This window comes from Sinohyriopsis cumingii, chromosome 14, assembly GCF_028554795.1.
Source record: "Sinohyriopsis cumingii isolate HCF-2022 chromosome 14, ASM2855479v2, whole genome shotgun sequence".
In the NCBI taxonomy this organism is placed as follows: Eukaryota; Metazoa; Mollusca; class Bivalvia; order Unionida; family Unionidae; genus Sinohyriopsis; species Sinohyriopsis cumingii.
This window is the reverse complement of record NC_142974.1, coordinates 43,661,170-43,676,842: the sequence shown is the minus strand read 5'-3', so window position 1 is coordinate 43,676,842 and position 15,673 is coordinate 43,661,170. Positions and strand designations below refer to the sequence as shown.

Below are 15,673 nucleotides of genomic sequence, written 5' to 3'. Positions count from 1 at the left end.
ACTGGAGCGGTAAAGGACATTAGTATTCAGACAACTCGGTCTTGACCAATATGACTCCTTGAGAATAAGTTAAACCTATTAGCAAGAGAAATGATGAAATCACGTTATATAAATTTCCTCCTTGATGTGCACACCAGAATATAACAACCACAGTGAAAGACTGTAGTGTTAGAAATTTAATATAAAAATGTATGAATGTGTCATCAAAATTATTTAAACTCGAGTAAAATATTTCTCAAAAGTTGAAGACGGAAGAAAGATTTTTAATAAACGAATTGTTCCTATACCACATTACTGAAAGTCACTAGCTTCGTATAACCATTTACAAGCATCAATTACATACTGTAATTTAAGAGTTCAATCTTGTACACATATACAGCCAAGGCCGAAGAGAGCGATCACGGACCCTGGGGTAAGAAACACCCGGGCCTCTATTTCTTGTTCAAACAAACGTTTTCTTTTATAAAACTAAAAAGCGTTGTTCGGTCCGGGCCCTCTTACGGCCCCGGGCCCCGGGGATATACCCATACACACCCGCCTTCTCAGCCCTGTATACAGCTCTCGAAATTTGTCATTTAAATAACCATCTGCCTAACTTATTTTTCAAGAGTGCATATATTTAGTCACTCTTTAAATCAAAGAATTAAATAGTGCAGCTTTGCAAGTATTTCTCCAATTGGCAGTTTCTACACGTGCAGATCGTCATTTGATAGCGAGGAGAAATATGGGAAGAGGTAGGGGTGTACAACACCTTCGATTGTATTTCTTCCAAAAATGCAGACTTCGCTCTTGCAGATAAAAGCAAAGCTCTATTCCCTGCTGCTCGTGGAAAATAAGGGTTCTCTGGATCACCTCCTGTTCCAACAGCATCATGCACATGGACTACTCCATTTTTATGAGTTGATTGATCAAATTTATCCAGCGGGAACTGCTGTATGTTTGGTGCTTGTACTGTTCGTGAAGGTTGCGCTGCAATTGGTGGTAGTGGTACTGGTTGCTTAGGAACTTGTCGATTCCTCTGAACCTTAGCGGGAATGGGTTTCTTCACTTTTTCTTTTTTAGAACCGATGTCTTTGCTCTCTTTACGCTGTTTCTTCCTCCACCTATCACCATAAACTCCAGTGTATAACGGCTTTTTATCTGTCCATTTATATTCCCGGATAGGATATTCTGGTCCGTTCTTTGTCTTTAGATTACTTTCTCGTACACGTTCGTATAGATGTACCTTCTTGTATTCGTGGTATGTGTTGTAGGGCTTATAAGAATTATAAGGTTTGTATTTATACTCTTTAACCTGTATATCTGGACCTAGCCGAAATTGGAATGGTATGTCTTTTGACCTCATCGTAAATGATCAATGAGTACTGTTCATTCGCATTAAATCATCCACGTTTAATTTTGCTTTCACTTTTAAATAGTCCACGTTTTACTTTGCGTTCGCATTAAATAGCTCACGCATTAATTTGTCTTCGTGTTAATTTTCTCCATGTTTAACTTGCTTTTGTGTTAAATGCTCCACGTTTAACTTTGCCTTCGTATTAAAAAGTCCACCTTATTTTTACTTTTGTGCTATAGTTCACAGTTTATTCAGTCTTCGTGTTACATAATCCACGTTTTCCTTTCAAATGGACCACTGTACACTAACTTTTGACATCGTTTTATAAACTCCACATTTTGCTTTGTTGTTGTGCTAAGTAGTCTGCATTCAATGCCGTCTTTTGCATTAAATAGTCCATATTTTCCTTAAGAGCCACGTGATATAGCAAACGTTTTAGTCACCTCAGAACGTAGAATACACAACACAAAACTACGTCCGGTTCTTCGCTTTCGATATATTGTGTGCTCCTTTCAAACCTTGTGGCAAAATTTATATAAACTGAAGATACTTATCTTTATCGCAATGTTAAATGTTGAGTCCATTTTATAATCACAAGAAAACTGAAAACAAAAAGGAGAGAAATAAGAAATAAAAATGAATGTGGGTGATAGCTTTCCAATTTACAAGACGTAAATGAGTTGCCTATACATTATATCCATAATTGTATTTCTACAGCATTCTATGAAATAACTAATAAGAAATAGATGTAAGCTCATTTGAAGAGATGGTTTCCTCCATACTTATTTCAGTGATAAAATACATTCATGAAATAGAGCTTAATTTTGCTAAAGGAGAAGCTTCATGCCATAGTAAGTAATATAAAGTTGACTTCACTTTATTTATTTTTTATAGTATTACTCAAATAATTATAAAACGGATAAACTGTTGTGTGTGTGTGTGTGTGTGTGTGTGTGTGTGTGTGCAGTGTGGCAGTTTATAGTGATGTCTAACACTAGGGCATCATGCCGCAGACATGTAGCATGATGTCCCACCCAGTCACATTATCCTTACACCAGGTCGACCAGTCCTAACACTAACCTCTTAATACTGAGCACCAAGCGAGGCAGCTGTTAGTACCATTTTTGTAAGTCTTTGGTATGACTCGGCCGGGGATCGAACCCATAAACTGTTGTGTAACACAAGGATGTTGATAAAGAAAGAATAAACCAAATGTTTTCATCTACCAGAAACTGAGATGTAACCTTTAATGCTACAGTTATGGATACAAATGTCTTTTGACTAACTCGGATTCTAATTGTTAAGCTGTTAGGTGTATGTACACAGTGTTTTTGTTTGTGCTCGTTTGCGCATATTTACACGTGTGTGTGTGTGTGTGTGTGTGTGTGTGTGTGTGTGTAGAGAGAGAGAGAAAGATGTACCTTAGAAACCATGGCCCTTTTGACATTGTGTGAATAGGTAACCTCAGTCACCCTCGAATAGATGTAAGCGAAATTAAATATCGATCTCTAACTTAGAGCTATAAATATTATCGTGCCATTCAAATGTTTAAATTTAATATAAACAGCACGCCCCGGGCCAATACATTACTCGTTGTGGGTGGATGAGCATTGAACAAATGAATGGATTGTACTAAGCACATTGATGACTTGCACAGATGTAAACTATACGACGAAATCACACATACCCACGCTCACGGTTTCATCGCCCAAAAAAGCAATAAAGCACTACTTTAATGTTTTACATTTAAAATGTTGGATCCGTGCTTTAAACCAGCACCAGATAGCCAGTATTGTGCTAACGTGCCTTTCAACTCTCCTCCTCATTCTTCTATTACGTTCGTTTTCATATAATTTTAAGGTGGGGTTGGATCTCCACAGTGGGCAACAGGCAGTGTCTGACATCTATTTAGTTGACACACACGGTGTTGGATATCTGTATATTGGACAAACAAGGTGCTAGGTATCTGTATTGTGGACATACACGGTGTTAGGCATCTCTGCAGTGGGTACACCTGGTATTCCACAGCTAAATAAATTTCGTACACTCAGTACTTTTTTATACTAGCAAAAACATTTGTTTTACATTGATTAATAAATATTTAAACGTTTGACTCAGTTTTTGTTGATTTTTAAGACCCTTGATAATGTTTACAAACTTTACAGGAATGGTTTGTGGTTTAATGTTTCAGACAAAGTGTAAACATGAAAATGTTAAATGTTTCTTTTTTTAATATACAGTGTAACTAAATCATATATTTCACACTGACAGCCACGTTGTGCCATTTTTCATTATGGAGTAGGTTTGATAAAAAGCGAAGTTTTATCATAGATACTATTTTGTTATTTAAAGACAATATGTAAACATCATTACAGTCTAGGGAAGATATTTTTATCTAGTTAGTTGAGTGGTCTTTATTTTCGTTACTGTTTGCTGACGATTTAGCTATATTTTCAGAAACCATCAAGGATTTAAAACGTTTATGGATAATTTGAATGTTTGTTGTAATAAATGAAATCAAAATAAAAAGCTTGATAAAACTTAAGGTTTGGTCTTTACAAAATATATATATATACAGAGAGAGAGGTGTTGTCCCAGTTTTGAATTATGCATTAGAGCTATGGGGTTTTCATGAGGTTGACAACATTAAACGTGTAAAACAAACGTTTTTGAAATATTTGTTAAATGTAAAAATGTACAAATGTCAACGTCTGACGTCGATGTATACGATGGACATGGAAGAATCCTGCTAAACTTGCTTGAGACACAGAAATCGATACGTCTGGTCTCTGGTGGCAAAGCCCCTGGTTCAGATATCATCCCAGCTGAAGTCTGCAAGGAAGGGGGCACAGCCCTAATAGAAAGGCTCCACCAACTGTTTTTACTGATGTGGCAGCAAGAGACGATCTCCCAGGAATTCAAAGACACTGCCATAATCCACCTGTGTAAGTGCAAAGGGAATGCCAGGACTGCGAAAACTACCTGGGTATATCCTTGCTCTCAATCGCAGGAAAGATACTCGCCAGAATCCTACTGAACCGCCTCACTAAGCACCTTGACCAGGGACTCCTGCAAGAAAGCCAGTGTGGATTCCGAAAAGAACGTGGGACCATCGACATAGTGTTTGCTGCGAAGCAGCTACAAGAGAAATGTCAAGAGCAAAACGTTGACCTATTCTTCATCTACGTCGACTTGACCAAGGCATTTGATACTGTCAACAGAGAAGGCACGTGGAAGGTAATGGCTAAGTACGGATGCTCGAGAAAATTTATATCCATGGTGCAGCATTTCCACGACGTCATGCAGGCACGAGTCCGGGACAATGGAGAGACTTGTGAGCCATTCCCAATAACTAATGGCGTCAAGCATGGTTGTGGTCTAGCACCGACACTGTTCAGTCTATTGTTCTCCGGCATGATGACTAATGCTTTCAGAGACGGAGATGTTGGAGTCAGCATCAGGTACCGTACAGATGGAAAACTATTCAACTCCAGGAGGCTTCAAGCAAAAACCAAGATTATGACAGACACCAGCAGGAAATTCTTTGTTTCTGATGACTGCGTATTCAACGCTGGACCAGAAGCCGATCTGCAACGCAGCGTTGACAAGTTCTCCTGCTCCTGCACAAGCTTCGGTCTCACCATCAGTACCAAGAAGACTAAAGTCACCTACCTTGGCAGCACACTGTCACATAGCGTCACTATTGACGGCGAAGTGAACCTCCGCATTGCCAGAGCCAGCTCAAATTTCATCAGACTGCACGCCAATGCCTGGAATAGAAGAGGCATCAGCATCCAGACCAAACTAAAGGTCTACAGGGCAGTTGTGCTCCCCACACTACTTCACGCATGCGAAACGTGGATGGTGTACCAACGCCACGCCATGAGACTGAACCACTTTCACACCACAAGTCTCAGAAAAATCCTCAACAATAAGTGGCAGGACAAGGTTCCAGACACTGACGTACTCGCCCAAGCAGGTCTACACAGCATATACACCATCCTGATGCAGTCCCAGCTACGCTGTTAGGGACATGTTGTACGCATGCCAGACCACCTGCTGCCTAAGAGATTCTTCTATGGCGAGCTACAGAAAGAACAGCAATCCCACGGAGGTCAGAAGAAACGCTTGAAAGACAATCTGAAAGCTCCATTGAAAGCGTTCAACATAAACCCTGGTTCCTGGGAGCAAACAGTAAGCGATCGAGTTACTTGGCGTTCCTCTGTGAACAAAGGCTCCAAGTTGTGCGAATCTAGCAGGGCAGCAGCTGCAGAGCTGAAGAGGCAAGCCAGAAAAGCGTGTACCATCGACCCTCCTGTTCCATTCATACCTTGTCCCTATTGCAAACGAACATTCCGCGCAAGGACTGGCCTCATCAGCCACCTGCGTACGCACAGAACAGAACCTGCCCCTCCAACCCTCGGATGACTATAGTGGTCCTCGTCGATTCGACGGACGAACAACACACACTAAAATATACTTTAAACACTTTTGGGCATGATGAAGTGTGGATGTTTGCCGAGTCTGTAAATTGCTCCAAACTTATTTAAATTTTAAACAAAGAGTTACGTGTGTTTTCCTATCGTACTAGACTAATAAATTAAAAAATCCACACAAACCATCTCTATGTAACCATTTCTAAACTGACTTCGGTGTTAAAGACTATTTAAAATTCTTTACGTAACCAAACACACTAAACATGTTTGAGAATTAAAACTGGAAGAAATGGAGACAATAGAATCCATAGAAGTTAAAGGTATCTTGTGCTATGTGACAACCATGGTACTGAAGAGGAATATAATTTCCTTTTAATGTACCCAGTATACACTGACTTAAATCTAATCTTAACCAAATATACATCTGGAATGAACGATTCTTGTCCATTAAACTGTTAACTTCTCGTAATAAAAGAAATAAATCACGAGATTAATTTGGTCTCGAAACGTTTAAAATAAGAAAGAGATTGTTAATTTTACAATAAGTTGTTATAATGATTGTTTATATTTGTCCATCATTTTCTTTCCAGCCTTTGATGATTAAGTGATCTTAGCTTGTGCCCCGTTGTACGTATAGCATATGATAACCACGCCATAGTTGTAGTATGTATTATATGACCATGTACATGTTTATGTGAATATATGTTTGAATTCTAACATATAGTTAAAATAATGACGGTGTCGGCGATGTTGTGCAAAGCCATGTAACAAGGCTTTCATAATAGTTATAATTACGTAATACTTGCACCAGCGATACCAGTGGTCAGCGAGGCATTAATAGTGATACCTATAAACTTGTGACTGACATGTGGGCTCAATCTGGGCGAGCCATTATTTGAATCAATAGTAGATGACAGGATGTTGCTGCTGTTTTGATTGTTTTTGGTTTGTTTTATTTTATGGGGAAGGTTGTTTTTGGGGTATTGCTTTCTTTTGTGGCTTTTTCCATATACCGTTCAATTTCTTAGTCGCCTACGACAATCATCATAAAAGCCTGACACGGCGATCATAATATCAGTCTATAAGTCGTAGGCTGGTGTAAGTTTTGTTTGAAGTATTGTATTTGATTTCTCGTATGGTTTTAAGTCTAATATATCCATTTATTCGTGTATAACCATCATATTTTGCCCGCAACTTCATCCAGGAAAAAAACTCTTCCATGTGGGCAAATACCTAGAAGTCTATGGGCCAAGATCACACTAGACACTTATTTAAATGTTAGATGGGTGGACAATAGTTCAAGGGTTTTGGGTGATAGAGTATCTACTGTTGCCAATTACGAAGAGTCATCAGGCAAGGCTACGTCGGCAAAAGGAAGAACAGCTTTTCCTTAGTATATGTAATATTTATTGAAATATAAGGTCACAAGTTGAAAGGTCAATGTCACAAAGATTAATTTTAACAGCTGTTAATTCCGAAATATATGCCTTATGATCATGAATACATCTTTGCTTTCAGTGGTAAATCGTTGATAATGTTTTAGATGTGCCACGTTAGAAACGATGAAAAAACCATGACAACGCAGTCGTCTCAAAGGGGAAACGTCAAGGCCAAAGGGAGTTAATGACTACTTGATCAAATGTACTAGTAACACAGCTTCTGTGACTTAAAAGCTGCTATAAATAAAATGCTACTTTTCGATGAATTTAGTGTTTTTAACGAATAGAAGTTATTTATTGTTATTATCATACAGCACAAATTGTTCATATTTATGTTGTACTTTAAACACTTAAAGGAATATTAAAATAACAAATTAAAAACAAATTAAACCACGAAGCATTGCAAAATGCTTCCATATTTTGGTATTTGTTGTCCGTCGCCTTCTTCTAGCCATCTCCATCTCTAGTCCTGCTCCTGTTCACATACTGAATTCACTTGCAATCATACTAAAATGTTTGAAGTTGCTATTTTAAATCGCGAAGGCGCACGCACGTCAGAACGAGCGCAGAACAAGGATCAAAAGACTTCCAAAACTTCTTTACAAAACTAAGTAACAGAGTAAGGGGCTTCAAACTGCACCCAAAAGGACTTTAGTAAACTGCACCACTGCCGACACAGACCATTCGAAATCTGTCACATCCCAGGTTTCACTAGTCATTGTGCCATCGATGCGCTAAATTTCGACCCACCCACCCCGAAAACTACAACGTGCAAATTAAAAATTACATTGTTATTAGTTCAATCCGCAAATTTCGATACTTTCTATTACCTTTTGTCAATTACTCTGATAATGCTTTAAATGTATGTATGTATGTATGTATGTATGTATGTATGTATGTATGTATGTATGTATGTATGTATGTATATATGTACGTACGTACGTATGTATGTATCTATGTATGTGTGTATGCATGCATGTATGTATTTATGTATGCATGCATGTATGTATGTATTCAGCTGAAAAATAAGTTCAATAAATGAATAAATTAAAATGTACCTGAATGTATAACTTCATTTAATTTAAGAGCTACACTCATAAATAAATAGTAATCTAATTCATGAAAAAGGACAGGAGCAAAGAAAGTATGTATCTATGCACTGATGTGTGCTACTTATATTCTTTTTTGTATAATGTACGTGCTGAAGTTAGTCGCTGAATAATATCCATACACAGTTTTTTGTTGTATTTATATTTATTTATTTATAAGCTACACCTTGGGGACTTAGGTATTATTCATGAGTTAAGGATTTACATGTACGCTGTGTTACCTTTGCAGGTATTCCCGTACCATAGCATTCACATTTTGTTTTTCGTCACTATTAACCTTCGAATTATAAAGTGCATTATCTAGCATCTCAATTTCGCCTCCGCAGTTTTAAACAATTTCAAATACAATTTTGCTTACACATGATTGTCCAATCTTTCTGCTAAAGCAGTTGACTTTGGTTCGGGATTAATTATATCGTGGCATCAAGCTGGATAGGTCGATGTTTGTGGTGCCGTCTCCATCATATCTCATTCATTCGAACTATGGTCGAAAAAATTTGCAATGGAAAGTATGCTATGGTCGTAAGCATAAGCGTGAGAAAGAAGTAAATTAGGTTTCCTTTGCAATAACTCGGAGATGGATTATGACTTCTTTCTATGCTGCATTATATATAAAATTTTGAGACTTTTCGCTCGGGAAATTATATTAGTTCTTCCTATGACATAAGTGTGCAGTAAGCCAACTTTGCTATAACATGCCAAGACGAAAGTTGGTACACGAATTCGGAACACGAAACCTGAAAAGGTGCTAGAGTGTACGAAACTTAGGAACTCTGGTTGGAGGCACAAACGGTAATCTCTCTCTCTCTCTCTCTCTCCCTCTCTCTCTCATACAATAATAAGTAATTCTGAGAACTATGTTTTCATTCATCTAATGTGCTAAAAATGCTTTACTTTAGGAGTGGGGTTTGATTGTAATTAGGTTATCTAGCCTGAAAAGAGTTATCACAAAAGAAGAAGAAGAAAACAAAGAAGAAGAAGAAACCTATGACAATTGTCACAACGAAAATGATGACGAGAACAATGATAGATGAACGACATTGATGGCAACCATATACGTTTCTCTCTGGCGCCTTTTCCCATTTTTACACATTTCTCTCGATAAGTTGTTTTATTATTTGTCAGTTTGTGTATTAATTATTTTTTTCATTTCCTTTGAGCGTGCATCGCAGTCAGCCGGTTATAAAAGGAAATAAAAATACAATAGAACATACCGATATTCTTTCACCCAATTATTGAAACTTTGTGCTGTATGATATTAACAATAAATAACTTCTAATCTTTAAAAACACTAAATTCATCGAAAAGTAGCATTTTATTTATAGCAGCCTTTACGTCATAGAAGCTGCGGAATTTACATCAACTCATATTTTGGTTTTGATAAGCATTTGTTTAGAACTTAAAAGCGGTATAATGTTTCCGGCGGCGACAATAGCGTTGGCGGCAAAGTTAAGATCCAGTGTTAAAGTTTTGCAACTTACAATAGTGGTACCCTGTGGCATGATTCCTAGGCACGACACCATTCTCAGTGTAAACCTTGTTAATCTTGGTACTTAATTACTATCCGTCTGATTTCAGGAATCAAATGACCTTCAATTAGTTCTCATCGCCTATCAGTCATGGACAGCAAGATGTTCAAAAGCTATTTTCGTCCCATTGGACCTGAATATCGCCTTGAATCCAATGGTTGTGGCTATACAATGAATGACCCAAACACTAATGCCAATGTAAATCCCGTGTTGTACAAGCTCACAAAAGAGAACCATGCTGGGATGAGACATTGGAAAGACATAAAACATAAGGACCAGTCTGAAATACAGGATAATGTTTTCATTCAGTCACATAACAATGTACACAAGAAACAAAAGCCTATACAAACGAAGCCTAAAGAAGTGCATGCCGCGGTGAGAGGGCAGATGGCCTTAACATCGGCAGCAACTCAAACAAATCCAGCCAATACTAGATCCGTTGAATGTCAGGTAGAAAACATGATGAGAAGTCCTGTGATGGAACAAAAATCTGACAGTGCAGAACATGTTCGCTCAAATTTGAGGAGTCCAAAACTAGTACCAGCGCCCGCTAGCGCAGACTTGCCTCAGAAAAAGCCAACATTAGTGTCTGCTGGAACAATGACTGATAACCACGCGATACAAATGATGTCTACAGAATATCCAAAAAACGATAATACTAATAAAGTTCTACAAGTTTCCAGGGCGACACTTACAAGTCCGCATATGGCCTCATCCCCTCCAATACACCAGGAATATCCCCAAATGATGCAGACGCCGCCATTGCCTCCGCCCAAAGTTCCATACGAGGTTATAACCGTCCAGAACCAAGGTAGGGTAGGCGAAGAGCCAACTAGAATACAGTACTTGAATTACAAAAGGGAGGCGTTTGATTGGGAGAGACAACAGTCGATTAAAAAGTATCCAATCGATGAGCATCCATTGCGGAAAACTTATCCGAATGTTCGTAATGCACGTGATCCATTACGAGATACCTATCCCAGGATGTATAAAGCAGCAGATGGAGGAGAGAGAATTTACATGGTATGTCAGGTATTTTACCGTACGTACTCATGTACAAGTCAGAGCCAACTGAAAATTGCATAAGCCCAGATCTGAGTAGCATTTTGCGCCTGCAGATCTAAGTTTATACAGTTTGCAAGGACTAATCAGTTGAACAAATAAAATAGGTCATAATCTAATTTGGACCTGATTTATACACATACGTTAAAAGCAGTTCATGTAAAGTGCAATCAATAGGTTACTGTAATTTAGTGTGTGAGTGCAAATGAATGTTGTGTAGATGGGTCGGTGCATATAAATATAAAATGCACATCTCATTTACGTAGGTAAACTACTCGTATGGAAGCGTTCTTATCAACCAAAATATCATATGCAATCTGTATTGAAGATATACAGGAAGAGGTATTTATTAATTTTTTGTGTAGAATTATGTTGTATTACTTGACCCCGTTTTTTACAATAAATGAAATACAACATGTTGGGTAATTTCTGAGCATCTCTATAGAACCTGGATTTAGAAACTTTGTGAGGGTATGGAGGGAAATACGTGGGTTATGATGGGGTCTATAAATACCATGAACTTCAAAATATGTGTCATCATTGTTCGATGTCTCAATATATTTATTCATCTACTTATAATAATAATAATAATAATAATAATAACATACCGAAAATACATAAGATCGACACACCAATTTAGATGTTTACCACCTTGCGTATATACCAAAAAACAGATGATGCAGGGTGTGTATTATTCGAAATGAACCTGGTTTATGAGCTCTTTTCTAAAGGATTGTTTAATATGTGTTTTGTTGTTGTTGTTATTTTCAAATACACAGTTTGTTTACCTAAGCAACAGAGACAGTTTATCGCAATTTAGTTCAAAGCAATATTTATATATTTAGTTATATGTCTCTCTAAATTTTGTGCATGTCTGTATGTCTGTTTAAAATTGACGTGACATGTGTATGTCTGTTTCACTTTGACGTCATACTATAGGTTGCTGCGTTTGCATGGGAAAATACGAACGAGCTTTTCGAATGGAAATATTGCACGACCTTGGGAGTGAAGTATATCCATCCGACAAAACGAGTTCACATTTTCCCATACAAATGCAATAACCTTTTTATTATATGCTAAAACAAATTATTCTACCTAATGTTTAATTATGTTAACAAAATACACTACACGCAACAAAGTAACTGAATGTATGCCGCATTCCAAACTAAATACACAAGCGCATATTCGTCATTACACAACAACATTATTACTGAGCACATAACTCCGTCCAGATAAATTTGAACTTAGTCGCGCGCTCGTCATAACTTTCGAAAGTAAATGGCGTGTCTAGTTAAAACTGAAATTTGGAGTCATACTGTGAATGAATGCGCATTGCAACAATTTTTCCATTTGATCTGGAATGAATAGATTTTGGTATTTTTTTCGATTCTACGAAATTTCGTGATTATGGACTGGATTTATATGTGACAATTCCACATGGGATTGAAGAAGCGAGGGAGAAGCGTGTTGACATCTGCAAATGTGTTTCTGTTTCTGTCACTGAATGTTTGAAATCATAATGTGGAGAAAATATGAAGTCTTTCAATTGCAATTATCAAAAAGACGCTATGGAATTTAACGCTTTTTTCATTTTGAGTGCAGTAAGGAGGATGTAATTGCACTTATCATCGAAATTACAGTAAATTTTCGAAATGTGTAATCAAGATTGAGAACCTATGACATGGCTCGTGTAATTCGGATTTGCAGAACTAAGAAAGTACATTTTGAGGAAATTCAGGATGTAAAACTGTAAGTATATTTTTTGCCATTCTTATCACCAGCTAAAGAAGACAGTATATGACTTGTCAATTGTATGTTATTTGTAAGGATCCTTTCTTGCCTCTGTTGTATAATGTAGCTAGCCTAAATCCGAAACATTGTATCAACACAGTTAACGCGGAATGTGCCAAAAGCAGTTGGTATGTGGCAGTCCACGAAACATCTGTTTTTGTTCATTCAGAAACAAATTTAAACAATGTAAAGCGCATCTTACGCGAGTGTACATGATTTGTTTACAAATCAAAAGTGCTGCGTCTGCGTCATTGTTTGTTTACAATAGAAAGAAGTTCCTTTATGCACGTAAATGCAATATGTGTATTTGCACGCAAGTTCAGTATCGGATAATATTGAACGATTAGGACAATGTAAAGTTAACGGAGAAAAAAATGTATTTATCACATAGTAGGTATAGTTTTTCTATAGTATGTGCAGTTTCATATTTGTTATATTACCACACGTTAAAATATTACTTTATGTGATTCTGATTGGTCCAAATAAGGCCATACAATTATTGTTCAGTGTCCTCTTTACTGATTGGCTGGGATCATGGGAAAACGTTTTTAACCCCGCCTTTTTGACTGTTTTATTTTGAATGAACATTTTTGGCGACCATTTTTGAACTCGACTCGCGAAAGGAAATTGAGGAAAAATTACATCCGCTGTCTGAATATGGATATGTTACCCCCGCATGGGTTTGTTATGTCATGTATAACAATATCATAATGAGAAATATGGCGTAAAACTACAAGACAAGAACAACAATAACAAGCAAAACTAAGGGTATTGCTTATTTGATGGCGGGGTGGGGAGAGGGAGCGGTATATCTGTAACATAGATATAAAATCCACCGTTTATACAAGCGTGGTTTTAATGTTAACTTACAGAAGCAAATAAACTCACCTCTGTTCACAGAAGAATTTCGACATATTTGGGTCTCCTAACTGACAGAACTTTATCCAACCACAGCATCTTTACGCAGTGTATATGGGATGCAAATCCGACTCATAAAGAAATTTGTTTACGTCTTCTGTACAGTCTATTGTTCCAGTCAAATACTGTAAATATCCGGTCACAAATGCATTGCAGTAAATGTGGGAACTTCTGCATCCAGTAATACTATTTCACATAAAAATCGCAACAATGTAACGTTTAATTCTGCAAGTGACATGAACCCTAGGCCTACTTTTTACCGTATCAATGTGGCATCACATCGCATTAATCATTCTGTTTTGACAAATGATTTTGTCGTAAAATGTTCTGTTTATTCGGATGGAAGCTTTTTCTTTGATTTATGGTTTGTAAAAATTTACAATCTGCTTTTACTAGTTTAACTTTTCTTGGAACTATACTTTATGCACAACAAATGAAAGGTGCACTGTCTGTCAGAATGAACGAAAATATTCGTTCTTCTTTCTATCTAAATAATTTCCACTGAAATAAAAACTATGTGATAAAAAGAATCTCAAATGGGTAATGATTTAATATTAAATTTATGATACTCGTTGAATAATGTCCAGCTTTTGCGAGCCAAGGCTCGCAAAAACTGGACATTATTCAACTCGTTAAATAAATTCAATATTAAATCGTTACCCATTTGAGATTATCTATGTCTGTTGAACGTAGACGTGACATTGCATGTTTGTTTAACTTTGACATGACCTTTGAATGTCTATTTCACCTTGACATTTGTAATTCATTTTTCTTTTCTTTTTCAGGAACACCAGCTGCCGTACTGGATACTTTACAATTACTTCAAATAATCGGATAATCCAGCTCCTTTAGAGAGTCAACTTTGTGAATATCATCCAGACAGTTTGGGAATATACCTGGAATACTGTCAAGTTATTAAGCGTAGTCTTACTAGTATTTCTTTTCTATGAGTACACTGAACATTTTAAAGTATTGTTTCTTCGTCTTTCATTTTTTTTGTGTGTGTTTTTTGCATACATAAAAATTCGGCAGTCTGATATAATAGGAAATGATTATGTAAGAAGTACTGAGTGTGAAATTGGAATATCTGTATTTATTCCACCTCCATGCATGATAGTACATTCTTAAAAGCAAGAAACAAGGAAATAAATAATCAGCACGCAAAGGAAGGAAGGAATTAACGAATGGATGTAAAAGCAAAGAATGGGAAAAGAAAATATGTAAATTATAAAACAGGGAGGTAACTGCGAGCTGACTCTAAACACTGCGACGAGGACCAAGTTAGAAACGATTCCATATTTGTAAATAAAGAATTTCTGATGTAAATTCAGAACATGATAGACAGTCTCTCTCTCTCTCTCTCTCTCTCTCGCTCTCGTTTTTACTGCCTGTCAGTGATGTTGATATTTTCGATTCATCATGGGATACAATGTTATTCAAATCCAATTCCAAATGATATGTCAGAACTTAGACACATGTACACTGGCTCTGATGCTTGCTAATTATATTAATAAGTCTGCCGGCACATTCTTCCAGGGTTTATTTCCACCAGATAATTAAAAAAATTCGATCGAGAGCTGTTTACACCAAACTTAACCTGAATGTTTTTGATTCCGCAAACTGGTTCATACAATTTATTGTAGATGTAGAATTGACTTTTTTGTTGAGTACATAAAGAATATCAACGACTTTTCAGTTCTTTTGCTGTTGTAGAGGGTTGAAATTTTATCAAATTTTGTTTCAGTCCATGTTTCAATGGTATACTTATAATTATAAGAAATAAAAATCTTAGACTATTTCTTAGTTGTTTGTTTTTTTCCAAGTAAAACCTCATGAGAGTCCCAAGCAGTACATGCATGCAAGCATGTTACAAAAAGAGTTCTAATCATACATACATACATACATACATACATACATACATACATACATACATACATATTGTTGATATCTGTAACATATTTGTTTCGGCCTGCAGACATCGTAGCGATATGACTGAAAAATTGGTAAAAGCTACGTTAAAAACCCAAAATAACACACACACACACACACAAAA

General features: G+C 36.9%; 2 protein-coding genes and 1 long non-coding RNA gene across 3 annotated transcripts; 2 read left to right on the top strand and 1 right to left on the bottom strand.

Moving 5' to 3' along the window:
* Window positions 1-247: 247 nt before the first annotated feature.
* LOC149783658 (uncharacterized) lies at window positions 248-2,832 on the bottom strand. The gene is made up of 2 exons (XR_016414050.1): window positions 2,758-2,832; window positions 248-1,938 (listed from the first exon to the last, which is right to left on the bottom strand). It is a non-coding gene; the product is annotated as an uncharacterized LOC149783658 (long non-coding RNA).
* A 1,780-nt stretch (window positions 2,833-4,612) lies between these two features.
* LOC149783657 (uncharacterized) lies at window positions 4,613-5,365 on the top strand. Its single transcript, XM_089932884.1, has one exon. It carries the CDS (start codon window positions 4,613-4,615, stop codon window positions 5,363-5,365), a length of 753 nt encoding a protein of 250 aa, XP_089789010.1.
* Window positions 5,366-8,601: 3,236 nt separating this feature from the next.
* LOC149783656 (uncharacterized) lies at window positions 8,602-15,416 on the top strand. The gene is made up of 3 exons (XM_089931899.1): window positions 8,602-9,112; window positions 9,899-10,872; window positions 14,406-15,416. Exons 2-3 carry the CDS (start codon window positions 9,940-9,942, stop codon window positions 14,448-14,450), a joined length of 978 nt encoding a protein of 325 aa, XP_089788025.1. The 5' UTR covers window positions 8,602-9,112; window positions 9,899-9,939; the 3' UTR covers window positions 14,451-15,416.
* The last annotated feature ends 257 nt before the right edge of the window (window positions 15,417-15,673 follow it).

What these genes read in the sequence shown, in the direction of transcription:
- LOC149783657 (XM_089932884.1), top strand. Translation starts at nt 4,613, where the DNA reads ATGGTGCAGCATTTCCACGACGTCATGCAGGCACGAGTCCGGGACAAT.
- LOC149783656 (XM_089931899.1), top strand. Translation starts at nt 9,940, where the DNA reads ATGGACAGCAAGATGTTCAAAAGCTATTTTCGTCCCATTGGACCTGAA. An exon ending in GAGGAGAGAGAATTTACATG is followed by an intron (nt 10,873 to 14,405) that starts GTATGTCAGGTA and finishes TTTCTTTTTCAG; the next exon opens with GAACACCAGCTGCCGTACTG.